At 40.3% G+C, this 13,218-nt stretch overlaps 1 protein-coding gene across 3 annotated transcripts; it reads right to left on the bottom strand.

Annotated features, from left to right (window-relative positions):
- Nucleotides 1-2: 2 nt before the first annotated feature.
- On the bottom strand, nt 3-10,287 carry fhip2a (FHF complex subunit HOOK interacting protein 2). 3 transcript variants are annotated; one of them, XM_057047720.1, is made up of 18 exons: nt 9,956-10,277; nt 9,074-9,152; nt 8,778-8,899; nt 8,027-8,196; nt 7,741-7,845; nt 7,533-7,655; nt 7,198-7,419; nt 6,922-7,118; nt 6,655-6,769; nt 6,455-6,531; nt 6,179-6,371; nt 5,458-5,621; nt 4,854-5,000; nt 4,692-4,782; nt 4,448-4,591; nt 4,153-4,293; nt 2,081-2,184; nt 3-1,999 (listed from the first exon to the last, which is right to left on the bottom strand). In XM_057047720.1, exons 4-18 carry the CDS (start codon nt 8,144-8,146, stop codon nt 1,888-1,890), a joined length of 2,055 nt encoding a protein of 684 aa, XP_056903700.1. In that variant the 5' UTR covers nt 8,147-8,196; nt 8,778-8,899; nt 9,074-9,152; nt 9,956-10,277; the 3' UTR covers nt 3-1,887. The 3 variants fall into 3 exon arrangements, with proteins under 3 accessions (XP_056903700.1, XP_056903698.1, XP_056903699.1); XM_057047718.1 differs by lacking the exon at nt 8,778-8,899 and having other exon boundaries at nt 9,956-10,286; XM_057047719.1 differs by lacking the exons at nt 4,854-5,000; nt 8,778-8,899 and having other exon boundaries at nt 9,956-10,287.
- Nucleotides 10,288-13,218: the final 2,931 nt, after the last annotated feature.

The following is a 13,218-nucleotide window of genomic DNA, read 5'->3' as shown; positions in this document are numbered from 1 at the left end:
GATCACTTTCCCTGCTGGAGGACATTTGCTCTTTAATTTATTTGGGACGGAGAATATTTAACTTTCCTTAATGAAATTAATCTTTCAGGAATAAATGAAGCCAAGACCTCCAAGAGAACAGTCTGTGAGGAAATGAAAGAACATACGCCTCAACCTAAAGATTCAGTTATGCACAAATCAAACTGGCCATGAGCGCAAAATCTAAGTCCCATCCCATAATTGCATCAAGGCAAAGCAGTGAAGGAAGGAAAAACAACTAATGTCAGAGCTGACATGACTAATGCAGTTGGCATCAGCTTGAAAATGAGCCCCATACATCTAAGAACATAAAGAAGAAATATGGCAAAACACAATCACCAACACTGCAGTGCAGCCTTATAGGGCTCCAGGAGCCATCTCAGACACACAGTGTGAAGTAACAGATCTTACTGTCAGCTAATGAGGCTAACAGCTAAGAGATCAGAGCTGGACTGCTTTATTATCTGCTACACAAGAAAAAACGTGCATTGATGCAGGTATTAAACGTGTATTACTATTGTACAATATACAAATGTAAAGAACATGTTGGAAAGATAGATTTTAAAATGTGCATGATTGGTAATTAAAAATCGTTCCCAATAAAATAGAAATGTTACTCCCGGTATATATATTTTTGGTTCATGAAACATTTGTTGGTTTTTTTTTTGGGTGGGGGGGGGGTATTTACATTATGAACAAGGATGAACAAACACAATGTGCAAATCTGACTCCAGGTATTTAGGTTTAGGTATTTCAGCAATGAAGACAAACCTTTCAGTCTCCACTTAAATAATTACTGATGATGCTGGCAACACAGGACCAAATCCCCTCGATCTTCATTCAAGCAAGATCCCTGCTTCCAAAATCTCCAATCCATAAAGTCTGCTCACTACTAATACCATATCAACAAATGTGTGAACACAACACCCTTATCAAAGCAGTATAACCAACCTGAAGAGGATGCTGTTGGTCAATGACTTACTGAACTAAATAATTCAGATAGTGAAAAGAGGATTGAAAGAAGCACAATATTCCAAATAAATGAGGAATACGCAGGTGTCCGAGTTATGAAGAGTGTGAAAATAATAAGACATAAATAACAGATGTAGGCACAACAGTGGAATGTGCCGTGCATTGAGAGCTCTACAAAGTGATTATCTGCAAAAACCATTAAATGATGTGATCAGAATCTTTGGATGATTCCAGATGAGGGAAGGCTTTTAAGACAAAGTGACAATACAGGGTAACCATCTACTTAGTCCTTGGTTTGACTGCTTTACATTTTCTTCCTAATATGACATTTAAAAAGGCAACCAGAAATCAAATAAATAAGAGGACTCGGTATATAAAATATGAATGCAGTAAATACTGCAGGTTAAGGAGTTTCTAAGTAAACGTACATAAAGGGATCAAAAGTCTTGGGTGGGTGTTTTCTCCCTCCTTGTCTTCAAACAGATAATCCATGAGGAGTTTAAAATGTTTCAAAAGGAAACAAGCTGTAACTGAAAGGTGTGATTCCACACTAAGGCAATGACATTTACAGATGACAGATGGTGGCACAGGAAATAAATAGACAAGCATTGTTATTCCCTTGTTCTAATTACAGATCTGTCTCCATTTGACAGGTTAAAAAGAAAAATGGTGTGGGAGTGGGAGCATATCTTTCTATCTGTTTTGTTCCTCTTTCAGTGGAGCAGTGAATGCACTCTCAGACCTATCATGGTGGAGCAGAAAAGGATTGGATCTGTGGGTTCTTTCAACCGTCCTGTGGGGATGAGCTATTGGTGAAACTGCTTTGCCCACCCTGCGCCACAGCCCTAAAATGACCTAACTTCAACCCAATTCCTCCAAGACAAATGGAATCAAGCTTTACAGTGAGGATGAGGAAGCAGTGTGGTATTTGACAAAGGCAATGGCTGCCAGCTCTTTGCAGAACTCCTCCAGCACGATCACCCCCTCCAGAAGCGTCACGTGGTCGATGCTACAACGACAAACCCCAAGGTGAGAAATGACTTTAAAACACCAACTCAGAAGACTTCACTGAAACACTGGAAACACGTACGTGATGCCCTCTGGCTCCAAACCTAGGAGTCTTTTCCTTACGAGCAGCAGTTTGGGTGTGAAATCTGGTATACGCTGAATCCTCATCATGAGATCTCCAACCACCTGTCACACACGCAAAAACAAAATCACAAATATGTGACACATCAAACGGATAAATAACTTCCTACAAACTCATATGGTGCGATACGCAAGAACTATTGCCAGCTGAGTTTTCAGGTCGTAGTTGTACTCTATTTCAGGGCAAAAATCATCACAAAATCTACCAGCTAATCGTAAAATTCTATGGATTTCAATACAGCTGGGTGTGTGTTGGTGATGTTTCACAACCAAAGATGAATTCTTCCAAAGCGATAGAATGCTTTAGTCTATTGCCAGCACCAGCTTCACACACAGCCTCTACATCAGGGGAATGCCAAGTGCAGCCCTCAGTCCAGGTTTTTTGGCCCTTAGCACATTATGAACCTATAATGAATATGGCCTGTGCATGAAGCTCAACTAAGTTGCCCTTCCCCGTCTTAACACTAGATGGATCTAGGGCCAAGAACGATGCTTCTCCACCAAACAAAATTCAGTAAAGGATGTATAGTATAGTAATAGTCACCAAAAATGGTAGAAATCCAACGTAGCAAGTGATGCTGGGAAAATTAGTATTTCTTGTACGGTAAGTCAACAGAATGTGTGTGTTTGATTTGTAATTAAGCTGTTGCTGTGATGAAATAGTACAATGTTCATCAGTATTATGAAATCAAATTTCAGAGCTACACTTCATACATCAGTGCTGAACGTACACAGGAAGTCAAGCAAATGGTAGCTAGCCCGGAAGCTCAAAAAAACAAAATACAGGAAAACACAACAGTAAGTAGTGAATCTTATTGCCCAGCATTGCCTACAATTCTCTAGCGGTCAGTTCATAAAGCAGCGCCTCAAAGTCGCAGAAATAATGTGCAGTGAACTGAGGACATCAGTGGAGAAATAAAGCCTGTGCTTTGGGGTTTTTTTTCCTCTGTTGTGTGATGAGAGCAGAGACACCAGACAGATGTTAATTATTTCGCTGTACAGAGGTGCTGCTTGCTATAAGCCTGAAAAGTATGATGATGGGCTGTGATATTTTTGAATCTGTCAGTTGCAGGTAATAAGATGAGGCTTAAATGGGACAAGTGGAGTTACACCCGACGGAGCCTGTATATGACATCGATGGTGATTGTCAAGGTAAAAGAAAAGAGATGTGAGGCTGTTCAAATGCACTGTATAATCCATCAAAAAGCTGGTTATGGCTGGTAGATCTGGTGTTTTCAGTTGATCCTACTCATCAGTGATCAAGAGCCTACAAGGCAAAGAAAAGCCGTGCTCCACATGTAACGCTCCTCATTTGAGAAAACTATGAAACTTAACTTTAATAAAAATTGATTTCAGACACAACCCCATACTGTCTGCAGTCAAGTCTGCTTTTTAAAGGCTGACTTTTCTGCTAAAAAGGAGAAATACACATCTGTGATTGCACCTCACGTCACAGAATTTAAACCAGCATTTCCAAGATTTTTCTGTCATTAAGAAAGAAATCAATGTGTTCTTGACTCCCTACCTTGTGAACACAGAAGAAATGGAAGAGTCTGCAGTTAGAACGTATCAAAATGCAGTGAGATAATTCAACCAGAGTTAACATCTGCTCCTGTCCCTACCTGACTAATATTGGAGTTTGGAAAAGGCTAGGTTTCTTCTGAGGAGAAGCCACAGAAAAGGAACAAATACGTGAACAAATATTTTCCCTGTTAAATCAGGGAACCATCTCTGAAGTCTTTTGTGTGTCAAAGGCCAAACTTTCTGCTGAACTGCCAGCATTGCTACTCCCAGAATGGAATGTTCTTCACGTTATAGAGGAGTTATCAATACATGCAGTATTCAAGGGTCAATATGTCACCTCTGGTGTGGGGTCCCTGCCTGTTCATTTTTCCGTGTTGGGCCTTTATTGAAAAATGTTTTGACACCATTGCTCTATGGCATGACTAGAGGTCATTTCAGTATTCAGGATAGACGTGGATCAGAATAGCGGTGAACTCCAGCAACATTTACCCTGACAATGACGGAGAAGAGAGACCTGCAGCCAGGGGCCAAGTTGATGTAAGGATCCAGGAGGTACTCGTTCAAGTGGGGGTGAGGCAACAAAGATAGTTTGGACAGAACAGCTGTCACCTGCAGGTTAACGTCATAAGGCTACAGGACAGAGAAGGACATCTGTTATAAATCTACTGTAAAACAACTTGGGACTAAAAACACCCCGAGCATGCATGTTTTTGTGTGTAAGGCAACAACAAAGAATTGGTGGAATATAAATGTGCAGATTCTGCTCACGCCTCTTCAAACTGACCTGATCAAGAATACGGCCCATCCTATCGAAGAGAACTTTGAGGAAGTGGCCTTCAAAGAACGGAAGGTCCAAGTTACACTTCTCAAAAGGCTTTGGGTTCCCCCTCCAGTCCCAATGTAAGCAAACACCACAAAAGTCCTTAAACTGAAAATAATAATTCACGGTAGTCACATTGAGAAACTTCCTGGGGAAAAAAAAAACAAAACGACTTTCTGCTCTTTAAAATTAGGCAGCAGTGCCAGACCTGTCTGTGAGCATCTCGAAGGTAGGTGTCATAACCTGTTCCTTCAACCTGATATGATGACTTTGCTTCATCTGGCACCAAACACAGGAAACTGCAACATAAGGTCAGAGGTGAACATTGTTGATTTTAAGGCCTCTGCTGTACAACCAAGAATCTGCTCACCTGTTGACTATTTTGTGGACCTCCGTCTTAACATCATTCTTTGGGTGGTCTGGACTTTGCAAAGGAGATAAACTGAACCAATCAGAATTGGGTGGCCTACTATCTGTAGGACCCTCATCACCAAACAATGGGTCCTCTTCCAGGTCTCTACATGAAGGTCAAATTAGATTTTTGTGTCATTCTGATCAGTGATCAGTTTTATTCAATACTGTCAGTATGCTGTACCAGTGTCAATTCTTCTAATTTCCTATCCTCCATTGTTATAGTTCCACGAGTTTCCTAAATATACCCCAACAACTTTCAGAATAATCTAGTCAGTGCCAGTTCTCTTGCGTAATTGGGGAAATTAATGTGTTTCTGCATCAAAAATCAGTTATATCAGCTAGAATCTATTTACGGCTTTACAATGTCACAGCTATGAAAATTGATTTACCTTTTACAAAGAATGCTCAGAATGGGAGAAACCGGCCATGTATTGACAACACAAGAGCAAGAGTTTACCAGTTGTATATTTGAAAATAACTCAATGTATTCTTGATTTCCACTTTAACTGCACATAAAGATGATTTTGCAGGTTGATCAGAGGTCAGTTGCGGGTCCTTACATGGCGTCATGAAACTGCCCATTCTCCAGAGTCTCACGCTCCTCCTGTGGTTTGTTTTCCAAGTAATTCCTCTCTTCCAGACTGCATAAAATCAAGCTGTGGAGGATGTGCTGGTTGGGCTTCTGAATGAGCTGTTCAAACAGCCTTAATGTTGAGATGCTGATCTGCACACACAAACAGAAGAGAACAGTGGGGCAAGGCAACTGTAAACACAGCAAGAAGACAAGAACTCACTGACTGAGAAGACCTGAAGATGCAGAGTCTGATTTAAACATAAGAGATGACTTCCTCACGGGTGTGATGAAAAGGTATACAACTGCTTTCAGATAGAGATTAAAATTCTCTGTTTAATTGTATGACTCACTGGAACTTAAATTTGCACTCTAAAATGTTCTTGTCATTGTTTAAGGCACAATAATGTGATTAACAATGAACTTTAGAAAAATGATGTAAAATGTTGACAATATTTCAAACACAGGCATTGAACATCAAATATGCAGCATTCTCTTAAACACATGTCAGAGCACACAGCAGCCTGCAATAGCTGCCCATGAACAGCCAACAAGTTTCCACACATGCCACTTTTTCTAAATCTCAGTTCATTTAAAAGATCTGAACTTGCAAAGATCAGGTGCCATTTCTGCCACCGCCCTGAAATGTTGAGGTGAGCTGACCTTGCAAAACCATCAAAACCACCAGAGATAAAAACTAGGTGAAAAACCTCATCTGAAAGGTGGTCGCAGTGCTCGATAAGTCTGTGCCTGAGTGGATAGTGGACGCTCATAGGAGAGGTCTCCAGCTCTCCATCCTCCCCCAGCAGGAAATAAACCATCTCCCTCAGCAGAGCTTCAGATGTCACCTGCCTGATGATCCTGTTGAGCAGGGCTGTTGAGGTCAAGATGCCAACCTCAGACCTGTGCACAAAAACAAATGTGTTCAAAAAAATGTATTCGTAAGCCACAGTGATAGGGTGAGTGGCAGATGATTCCTGGCTTACGTCTGCATCAGCTGTGGCTCCATAACAGACACAAAGAACCTTTCCTTCACTGCTTTTGCCAGCACTGCTGCTGCCGCCTGAAAGGCAGTGAAGAACACAGTGCTTGTTGTTGTTCAGTGGTTGTTGCATCTGTTTGATGAGGAATTCCTCTATTGTGGCGGTATATTTGAAAACACAACCAGACAATATCAGTCAACGACCTTGTGAGCCTCTTTGATGAGCTGATCACAGTAATCCAGCCAGGAGAGGAAGGAGATGAGAGCCCTCTTCCCTGTGAAGACAGCAGCATCCTCCTTCAGGTTATAAACATCCAGACTGAAAAAGAGGAACAGAAAACAAAACGTAAAAATAGCACTGATCTAACCCGTATCAGATGTTGTTATTTAAAAATTTCATGATGTTAAAATAGACTCAGTGTCAGAGACTTTGAATCATGTTTTATAAAGAACACAGAGCAGAACACTTACCCCCAGTTGACTGACTCAACCATCTCAATGTCTAGAGGATCCATGGACTGAGGCAGGGCTTTATAGAAGGACACTAACCGCTCAGTCAGAAGTTCACAGAGCTCTGCGTTTTCAGTTAAATACTTGGTAGCTGCAGGCTCTGGTAAACTGACCAGCAGCATTAGGCCTTCACATGCCTTCACCACTATTCTGCCGTCCTGCACAGGGCAGAAAACAACTCCTTTAATCAAGGGAAATTTGGAAAAATCAAAATGTTATTTCACAAGTTTCACTTACTGGGCTCCTCGTGAGATTAAGCAGAGAGCTGACGAGATTATAATTGTTACTGTTGTTGTTTGTGGTTGGACTAAAGGTGGAAGCAGCAGCTGCAGCAGCTGGCTCCTCTTGGGGATCAATCGGCTCTTTTGTTAGTGACTGACCAGTGTCCAGAGTCAAAGTGTTGTCCTTCAACATCTGTGACCCTCCAGGATCCTTTGGCTTAGGCTTCTTTGTCTTGTTCTGCACAAACATCATGAACAAGAGATTGTTATAGTGTAAGTTGGGAACATACTACATTTATAATACCGTATGTGTCACCAATGTTTTTCTCCCCAACTATCAAAGAAACTCACCTCAAGAAAAAAATCAACCAGATATGGGTCCTGCTTTAGTTTCGCACAGACTATACACAGGAACTGAATCTCCTCATTTTCTGTCGGACCAGCCAGCACCTCCCCGCAAAGCCGTATTAGTTTCTGATCAAGGAAAGTCACATGAGAGAAAAGCCAAAATTAACGCTCCCTATTTGAGGGTTGCGAAAATAAAAACCTGCCTGCTCACCTGTACAGGTCTGTGGACGTTGATGTGTGGCAGGAGCGGCTGATGGATGTGTGCCAGCAGCTTTGTGTAGTAGGTTAGCACCTGCTGCTTCATTCCAGGGGGACACTGGACAATAAAATGTGGTAGGTGTTGAAATAACAGTAACTTTCATTTCTACTATTTTCACCTAAAAATATAGATTCAATGTCATGACATGTCTGCCAACTATGTATAAAAGAATAACTTTCTGATCTTTATTTCTTTACAGAAACAATTTTATATCAAAGCATACAAAAGAGGGCCCTACATCAGCCTTCCCCAATGTGTACAGGGTTTCTAGAATCTTATGGTGCAGAAGATATTCCATGCATGGTCCAGTCTCCCCAGAATCCCTTTCTCTTTCCTCCTGGGTCAGGATTTCCAGCATCTGTTCGAGGTGGGAGGGGATGTTTGTGTCTGTAACTGGGGCTTTGTCATCTAAACAGGAAACCATGTAAAATCAAAAGGCTTCTGTTAGAGCATGCTGGTTCAAGCACAATGCAACACACACAGCACAGAGTTTTAAATGAAAAGAGCAGCACAAACATAAAGACACCAAAGATCTACCTGATAATTCAATATATGACTGAAACAATGTCACTCCCTCTGTTAGGTTAGGTAGGTTTTGAAGGAAAGATTTCAGTTTTCTAAATCAAACAAATTCTGTGTATCCTAAATGGATGTAAAACTTCAAAGACATGCGTATAATGGCTTTTTTTCCCCCCAAATTTGACTGATGACGGTCTTGCTGCCTGATGCATCTTCAGAAAAATAAGTCACATTCTTAGTCGCAACACATTAAGTCAGACATTACACAGCCCCAAAGGTAAAATATTTGCATAATTCAGATTCTTGGTACAGCCTGTCACTCTTCAGAGTAAAGTTGGTAAAACCAGCCCAACCAGAGATACTGCAAAAAAAACAGTGGTTTCTTTTTTGGGGGCAAACATGTTCAGCTTGTTGTTTCTCAACAACATTAACAAAAGGTTAAAGTAGGACTTTGTTCAGAGTTGTATTACATTTGTTGAAACTAACGAGCGTGGATTCCCAGCATTCTCCCCAAGTTCAGCACATATCTCTGCAGATCTTCTCCTAATCCACTATATTGCTGTGCAGTAAGAACTTTTTCTAGTTGATGTAGCTGATGAAGTTGAAGGGAGGGAAATTAAAGACAATGTTTATATTAATCAGCAGTCAGCATGCAGACATACATAAATGAAAGACATAATAAAAACACTTGATCCCAGTTACCTTTCTTGAGCTGAAGTTCATAGTAAAAATAAGAAATAAACTCTACACAAATTAGTCTTATTACCTGACGTTTCAATGTAGTAATGTGTAATGGCCTTCCAGTGATAGACAAAGTCTTCCTGCAAGGGCAGTGATGGGGCAAGCTAAAACAGAAGAATGTATGCATTTATTCAGCTGAGTGAAGGCGAAACACCCCGCTGTTGATTTGTTATTTAAGGTTTATGCAACTGTCGCAGTTCACAGGTATTAGCCTTTAATAACAGTATATTTATTGTATATAGGTAATATCCAAGAGACCATATTAGTTGCCAATACTTTCTGAATTAGCAGTACTGTCCTAGGTGACGGGCAAAGGATAATTCAGATTTTGTCACAGTTTGTATAAAACGTGTTAAACTCAGGAGTGTCACGATTCCCAATTCTACACCTTACTGGCTCATGTGAACTATAGGACAGCTACTCACAAGCTAAGTAACGTTAGCTTTAAGATTAATGCTTTAAGATAAGCCATGACATAACATGGACTACCTCTTTAATGTAATTGTCTCACGATTGCACAACATTGGTTTATTATTTCTACACAGTGCGATAGTGGGCTGTTTTGAAATCAGATAGCCAAATACGTTCCTAGCTACCTGAGGCTATCGGCTATCATTCGTGGCCAACTAGCCCAGCTTTAAAACATCATGCCCAAATGCCTTGCTGTCACAAAGTAAGTGGCAATGCGAATGCGTCTTAGAATGTGGTTAAATGGCCACAGTCACATTCACATGGACTTCTTTCACAAATTACTTTTAACAAATGCACAATAGACACAAAAGACACAAGCTTCGGCTAATACGTTAGCATGCTAGTTGGCAACCAAATGCTGACCTTCGCCACTGAATCTAAAGAAAGGACAGTAGCATTTCTCTGAATAAATGTTTACGTAAGGTATTAAACTCACCGCTTCCACTGCATGCTGGAGAATGGACGTAATTTTGGAAAACATTTTGTTCTTGGACTGGACTAGTTTTTCCCGAGAAGACTTAGAGAATTCCTCTATCTTCTTCTTCCTGTTGTTGCCGCCTCGATCCAGATTGGAGGTTTCATATAATGACCGTTAGAAGGCAGAATGTAGTAAACGTATGTTAAAAAAATCCTGTAACACCTTGAATAGACGGATCTTGAGTGTCTGGCACAGCCACTGTAAACAAGACGTTTTAGAGCCCAGTAACGGCTGACACTGCTCACAACGGACACGGTGGCACTTCCATCGCCAGAGCGCTGCTCTTTCCTACCACCAAGGGGCGGAAAAGCCATAGTTCTGGATTTAAATGAGAGCGGATGACCGATTTATACAAATACGCTAATTATTTCAATACGTTCGCCAAAAGACGCTGATGCACATATTCAGGCTCGAATTGAATGTTGTTAGGTCAATCTGAAATGCAAACACAATTATGGGATTCCGATAAATCGTCCTTAAAGACTATATTAAGAAATGCCGCACAATCAATTGATCATGCCCTTCCACTGATGACATTGATGTGGTGTTTTTCTCCAGGTTTTATCCCAAACGGGCATGAAATCGCGCTTGCGTGCCGTGCCATGCCGTGCCCTTTGTCCATTGGAATGGACACATTTTTGTCTTTAAACTAATAAATACTCTGTAATTGAATGATGTCAACAATGCAGTTGACTGGTTGCCTCCTGATTATCCAATCACAGTCATGTCATGACTTTGAGCATCCTCTGAAAGAGTGACAGACATAGGACAAGAGAGGGAAGAGTCAGCGCCCATTTTAAATAAAAAATATACATTTATGTTCATGGTGGCCAAACAAATTGGAAGTCAGTATAATTATAATTATACTGACTTTTATTCTGTTACAAGTGATACTATTTGAAGTTATTGTGAACATATATTATATCATTAATTTATGGGATTTTTTTCAAAATTGTCCATTGCAGTGGACATCAGGAGTTGTGTGAGTCTAGCCAATACTCACATGTCTTGTGTCAGTATATAAAGAAACAAAATATTTGAAATTTTATAATATATATATTGTACATAATGTTCTTGTGGAGTATAAAGTTGAAGACTTCACTGAATGTCGAATGAGTAGAGAGTATGAAAATTGACGCCTTGAATTCAGGAAATGAGGAGGATGAAATCAGGAGTGAGATAGGTAGTAAGTTTAGAAATTAAGAGTCTTTTTAATTCTTAGTATGTCTTTTTAAAATTAATTTAATGTATTATATATAAGATATGAATGGAATATATAAGAGTTCAAGAGTGAGAATACATAAAATGAGACAGACAGAGGATGGGAGGACAGAGGAGGACAGGAGGAGATGACAGTAACCAGGAAGGAAGACATCGAGTGGCATCAAGGACCATTTATTACAATCGTGGACACTTCCATTGAGAGTCCTCCAATTCGTGAGGATCATCCCATGAGACCCTAACAGACTTCAAACAGTATATATAGACCTTCAGTTTGATGGCTGACAACACAAAGGTTTATGCCATGCACACTAAGTCTCAAACCGACAAATTCAGGAGAGATCAGAACCCTAATCGGTCTCCATCTTGCTATGGGAGTGATGAAAATGCCAAGAGACTCCATGTACTAGGAAGCTGGGATGGAAATTGGTATTTTTCAAAACACCATGCCCCGTGACAGATTCTTCCAGCTCCAGTCACATTTGCATTTGGTCAACAGTTTGGAGAAGCCAGCTGAGAACAATAATGTGTTTTTCAAGGTATGTACTCTCTATGATGCCATACGCAGTAGATGCTTGGAGCTTCCACTAGAGGAGAACCTTTGCATTTAAGAACAAATGGTGCCATTTCATGCAACTCTTTATGTCAAGCAACACATCATAGGCAAACCGCACCTATATGGGGGTGAAAATATGCTTCCTATGTGGGAAGAGTGGCATGGCCTACAACTTCCTGCTGCACCAAGGCACTACAAGGGAGCTATAACAACAGCACAAGGAGCATCTAGCACAGGGGTGTTCAATACGTTGATCACAATTTACCAGTCGCCAAGGTACAATTGGTAGATCGCATGGCAATAAAAATAATAGACGTCAGCCTATCATCCATCCCCTCACTTGATTGATGGGCAGCCAGTCAGATGACAACTGATTTTTTTTTACACTTATGTCACTGTGCATATGCAAACAACATCTCTAAGTGCAGCAAAGTTAACAAGCTAGTCAGTTTGTTACTGCTAATTTCTTGGTTTCGTTTTTTTTTTCTTAAACTTAAGAAAGGGTATAAAAAAAAGTAGGGGAGCTGGACCATGTAAGAAGAAAAAAACTTTCATGGGAGGAGGACTTTTTTAACAATAACATTTTTTTCACGATCACATTTTCAAAGTGTGTTTTCCTCATCTGCCAGTCTACCTTTGCAATGCCAAAGAAGGGAAATATGGAGCAGTATTTTCAGACTGTTCCTGGAAAATACGACACCGAGTTCCTGCCGAAAAGCGAGCTGAGAAAGAAAAACAAGAAGAAAATAAAGTCCCAGTTTTTGGAACAGGAGTCATTTATCACAATGGCAAATAATTTCCGTAGTTACCGTATTTTCCGGACTAAAGTCGCACTTTTTTTCATAGTTTGTCAGGGGGTGCGACTTGTACTCCGGAGTGACTTATATGTTAAATAAATACATTATTACAGAATTGTTCATTAAAATGTTCATTATTTTCACACTAACAACCACAAGAGGGCGCTCTATGCGTGTGTACCTGAGGAACGAGTTCCTTTAGCGACGCAGAAGAAGAAGCGGTGCTTCGTCTATGGAGTTAGACTTGATTGTTTGGTAAACTTGCTCAGATGTTCTTTATGCTATAGTTATCTGAATAACTGTTAATATGTTACCTTAACAAAGCAGACACGTACTCAGTTCGTTGTGGGTCATGTAGCTGAATTTGTTACGTTGGCATACCATAACCCTATTGCTAATCCATGCTAATGGATTGCTAATTGCCTTTCAAGATGAAATGTATGTTCTTGGTCTCAGATTTTAGCAAATAAATTTTCCCCCAAAATGCGATTTATAGTCATCTTCACTTCACTTCACTTCCATTCTAGAGCACTGAATTACATTAAATTCTATCAGCGACTAAATTATCGTGACCCCATCAATGCAATCCTCCATCCTAGAAGGAGGAAATTAATCAGTATTTGTTACAGAATGTAATTTTCTGTAGT

This window comes from Takifugu flavidus, chromosome 11 (assembly GCF_003711565.1).
Source record: "Takifugu flavidus isolate HTHZ2018 chromosome 11, ASM371156v2, whole genome shotgun sequence".
NCBI classification, from domain to species: Eukaryota; Metazoa; Chordata; class Actinopteri; order Tetraodontiformes; family Tetraodontidae; genus Takifugu; species Takifugu flavidus.
This window is presented reverse-complemented; position numbering and strand designations above follow the sequence as displayed.

Excerpts from the sequence above, each read along its gene's own strand:
- fhip2a (XM_057047718.1), bottom strand. The coding sequence starts at position 10,000 with ATGTTTTCCAAAATTACGTCCATTCTCCAGCATGCAGTGGAAGCG. Across the intron at positions 7,656-7,740 it reads ACGTCCACAGACCTGTACAG|AAACTAATACGGCTTTGCGG; the intron begins GTGAGCAGGCAG and ends TTCCTTGATCAG. Across the intron at positions 6,372-6,454 it reads GAGCCACAGCTGATGCAGAC|GTCTGAGGTTGGCATCTTGA; the intron begins GTAAGCCAGGAA and ends TTTTGTGCACAG.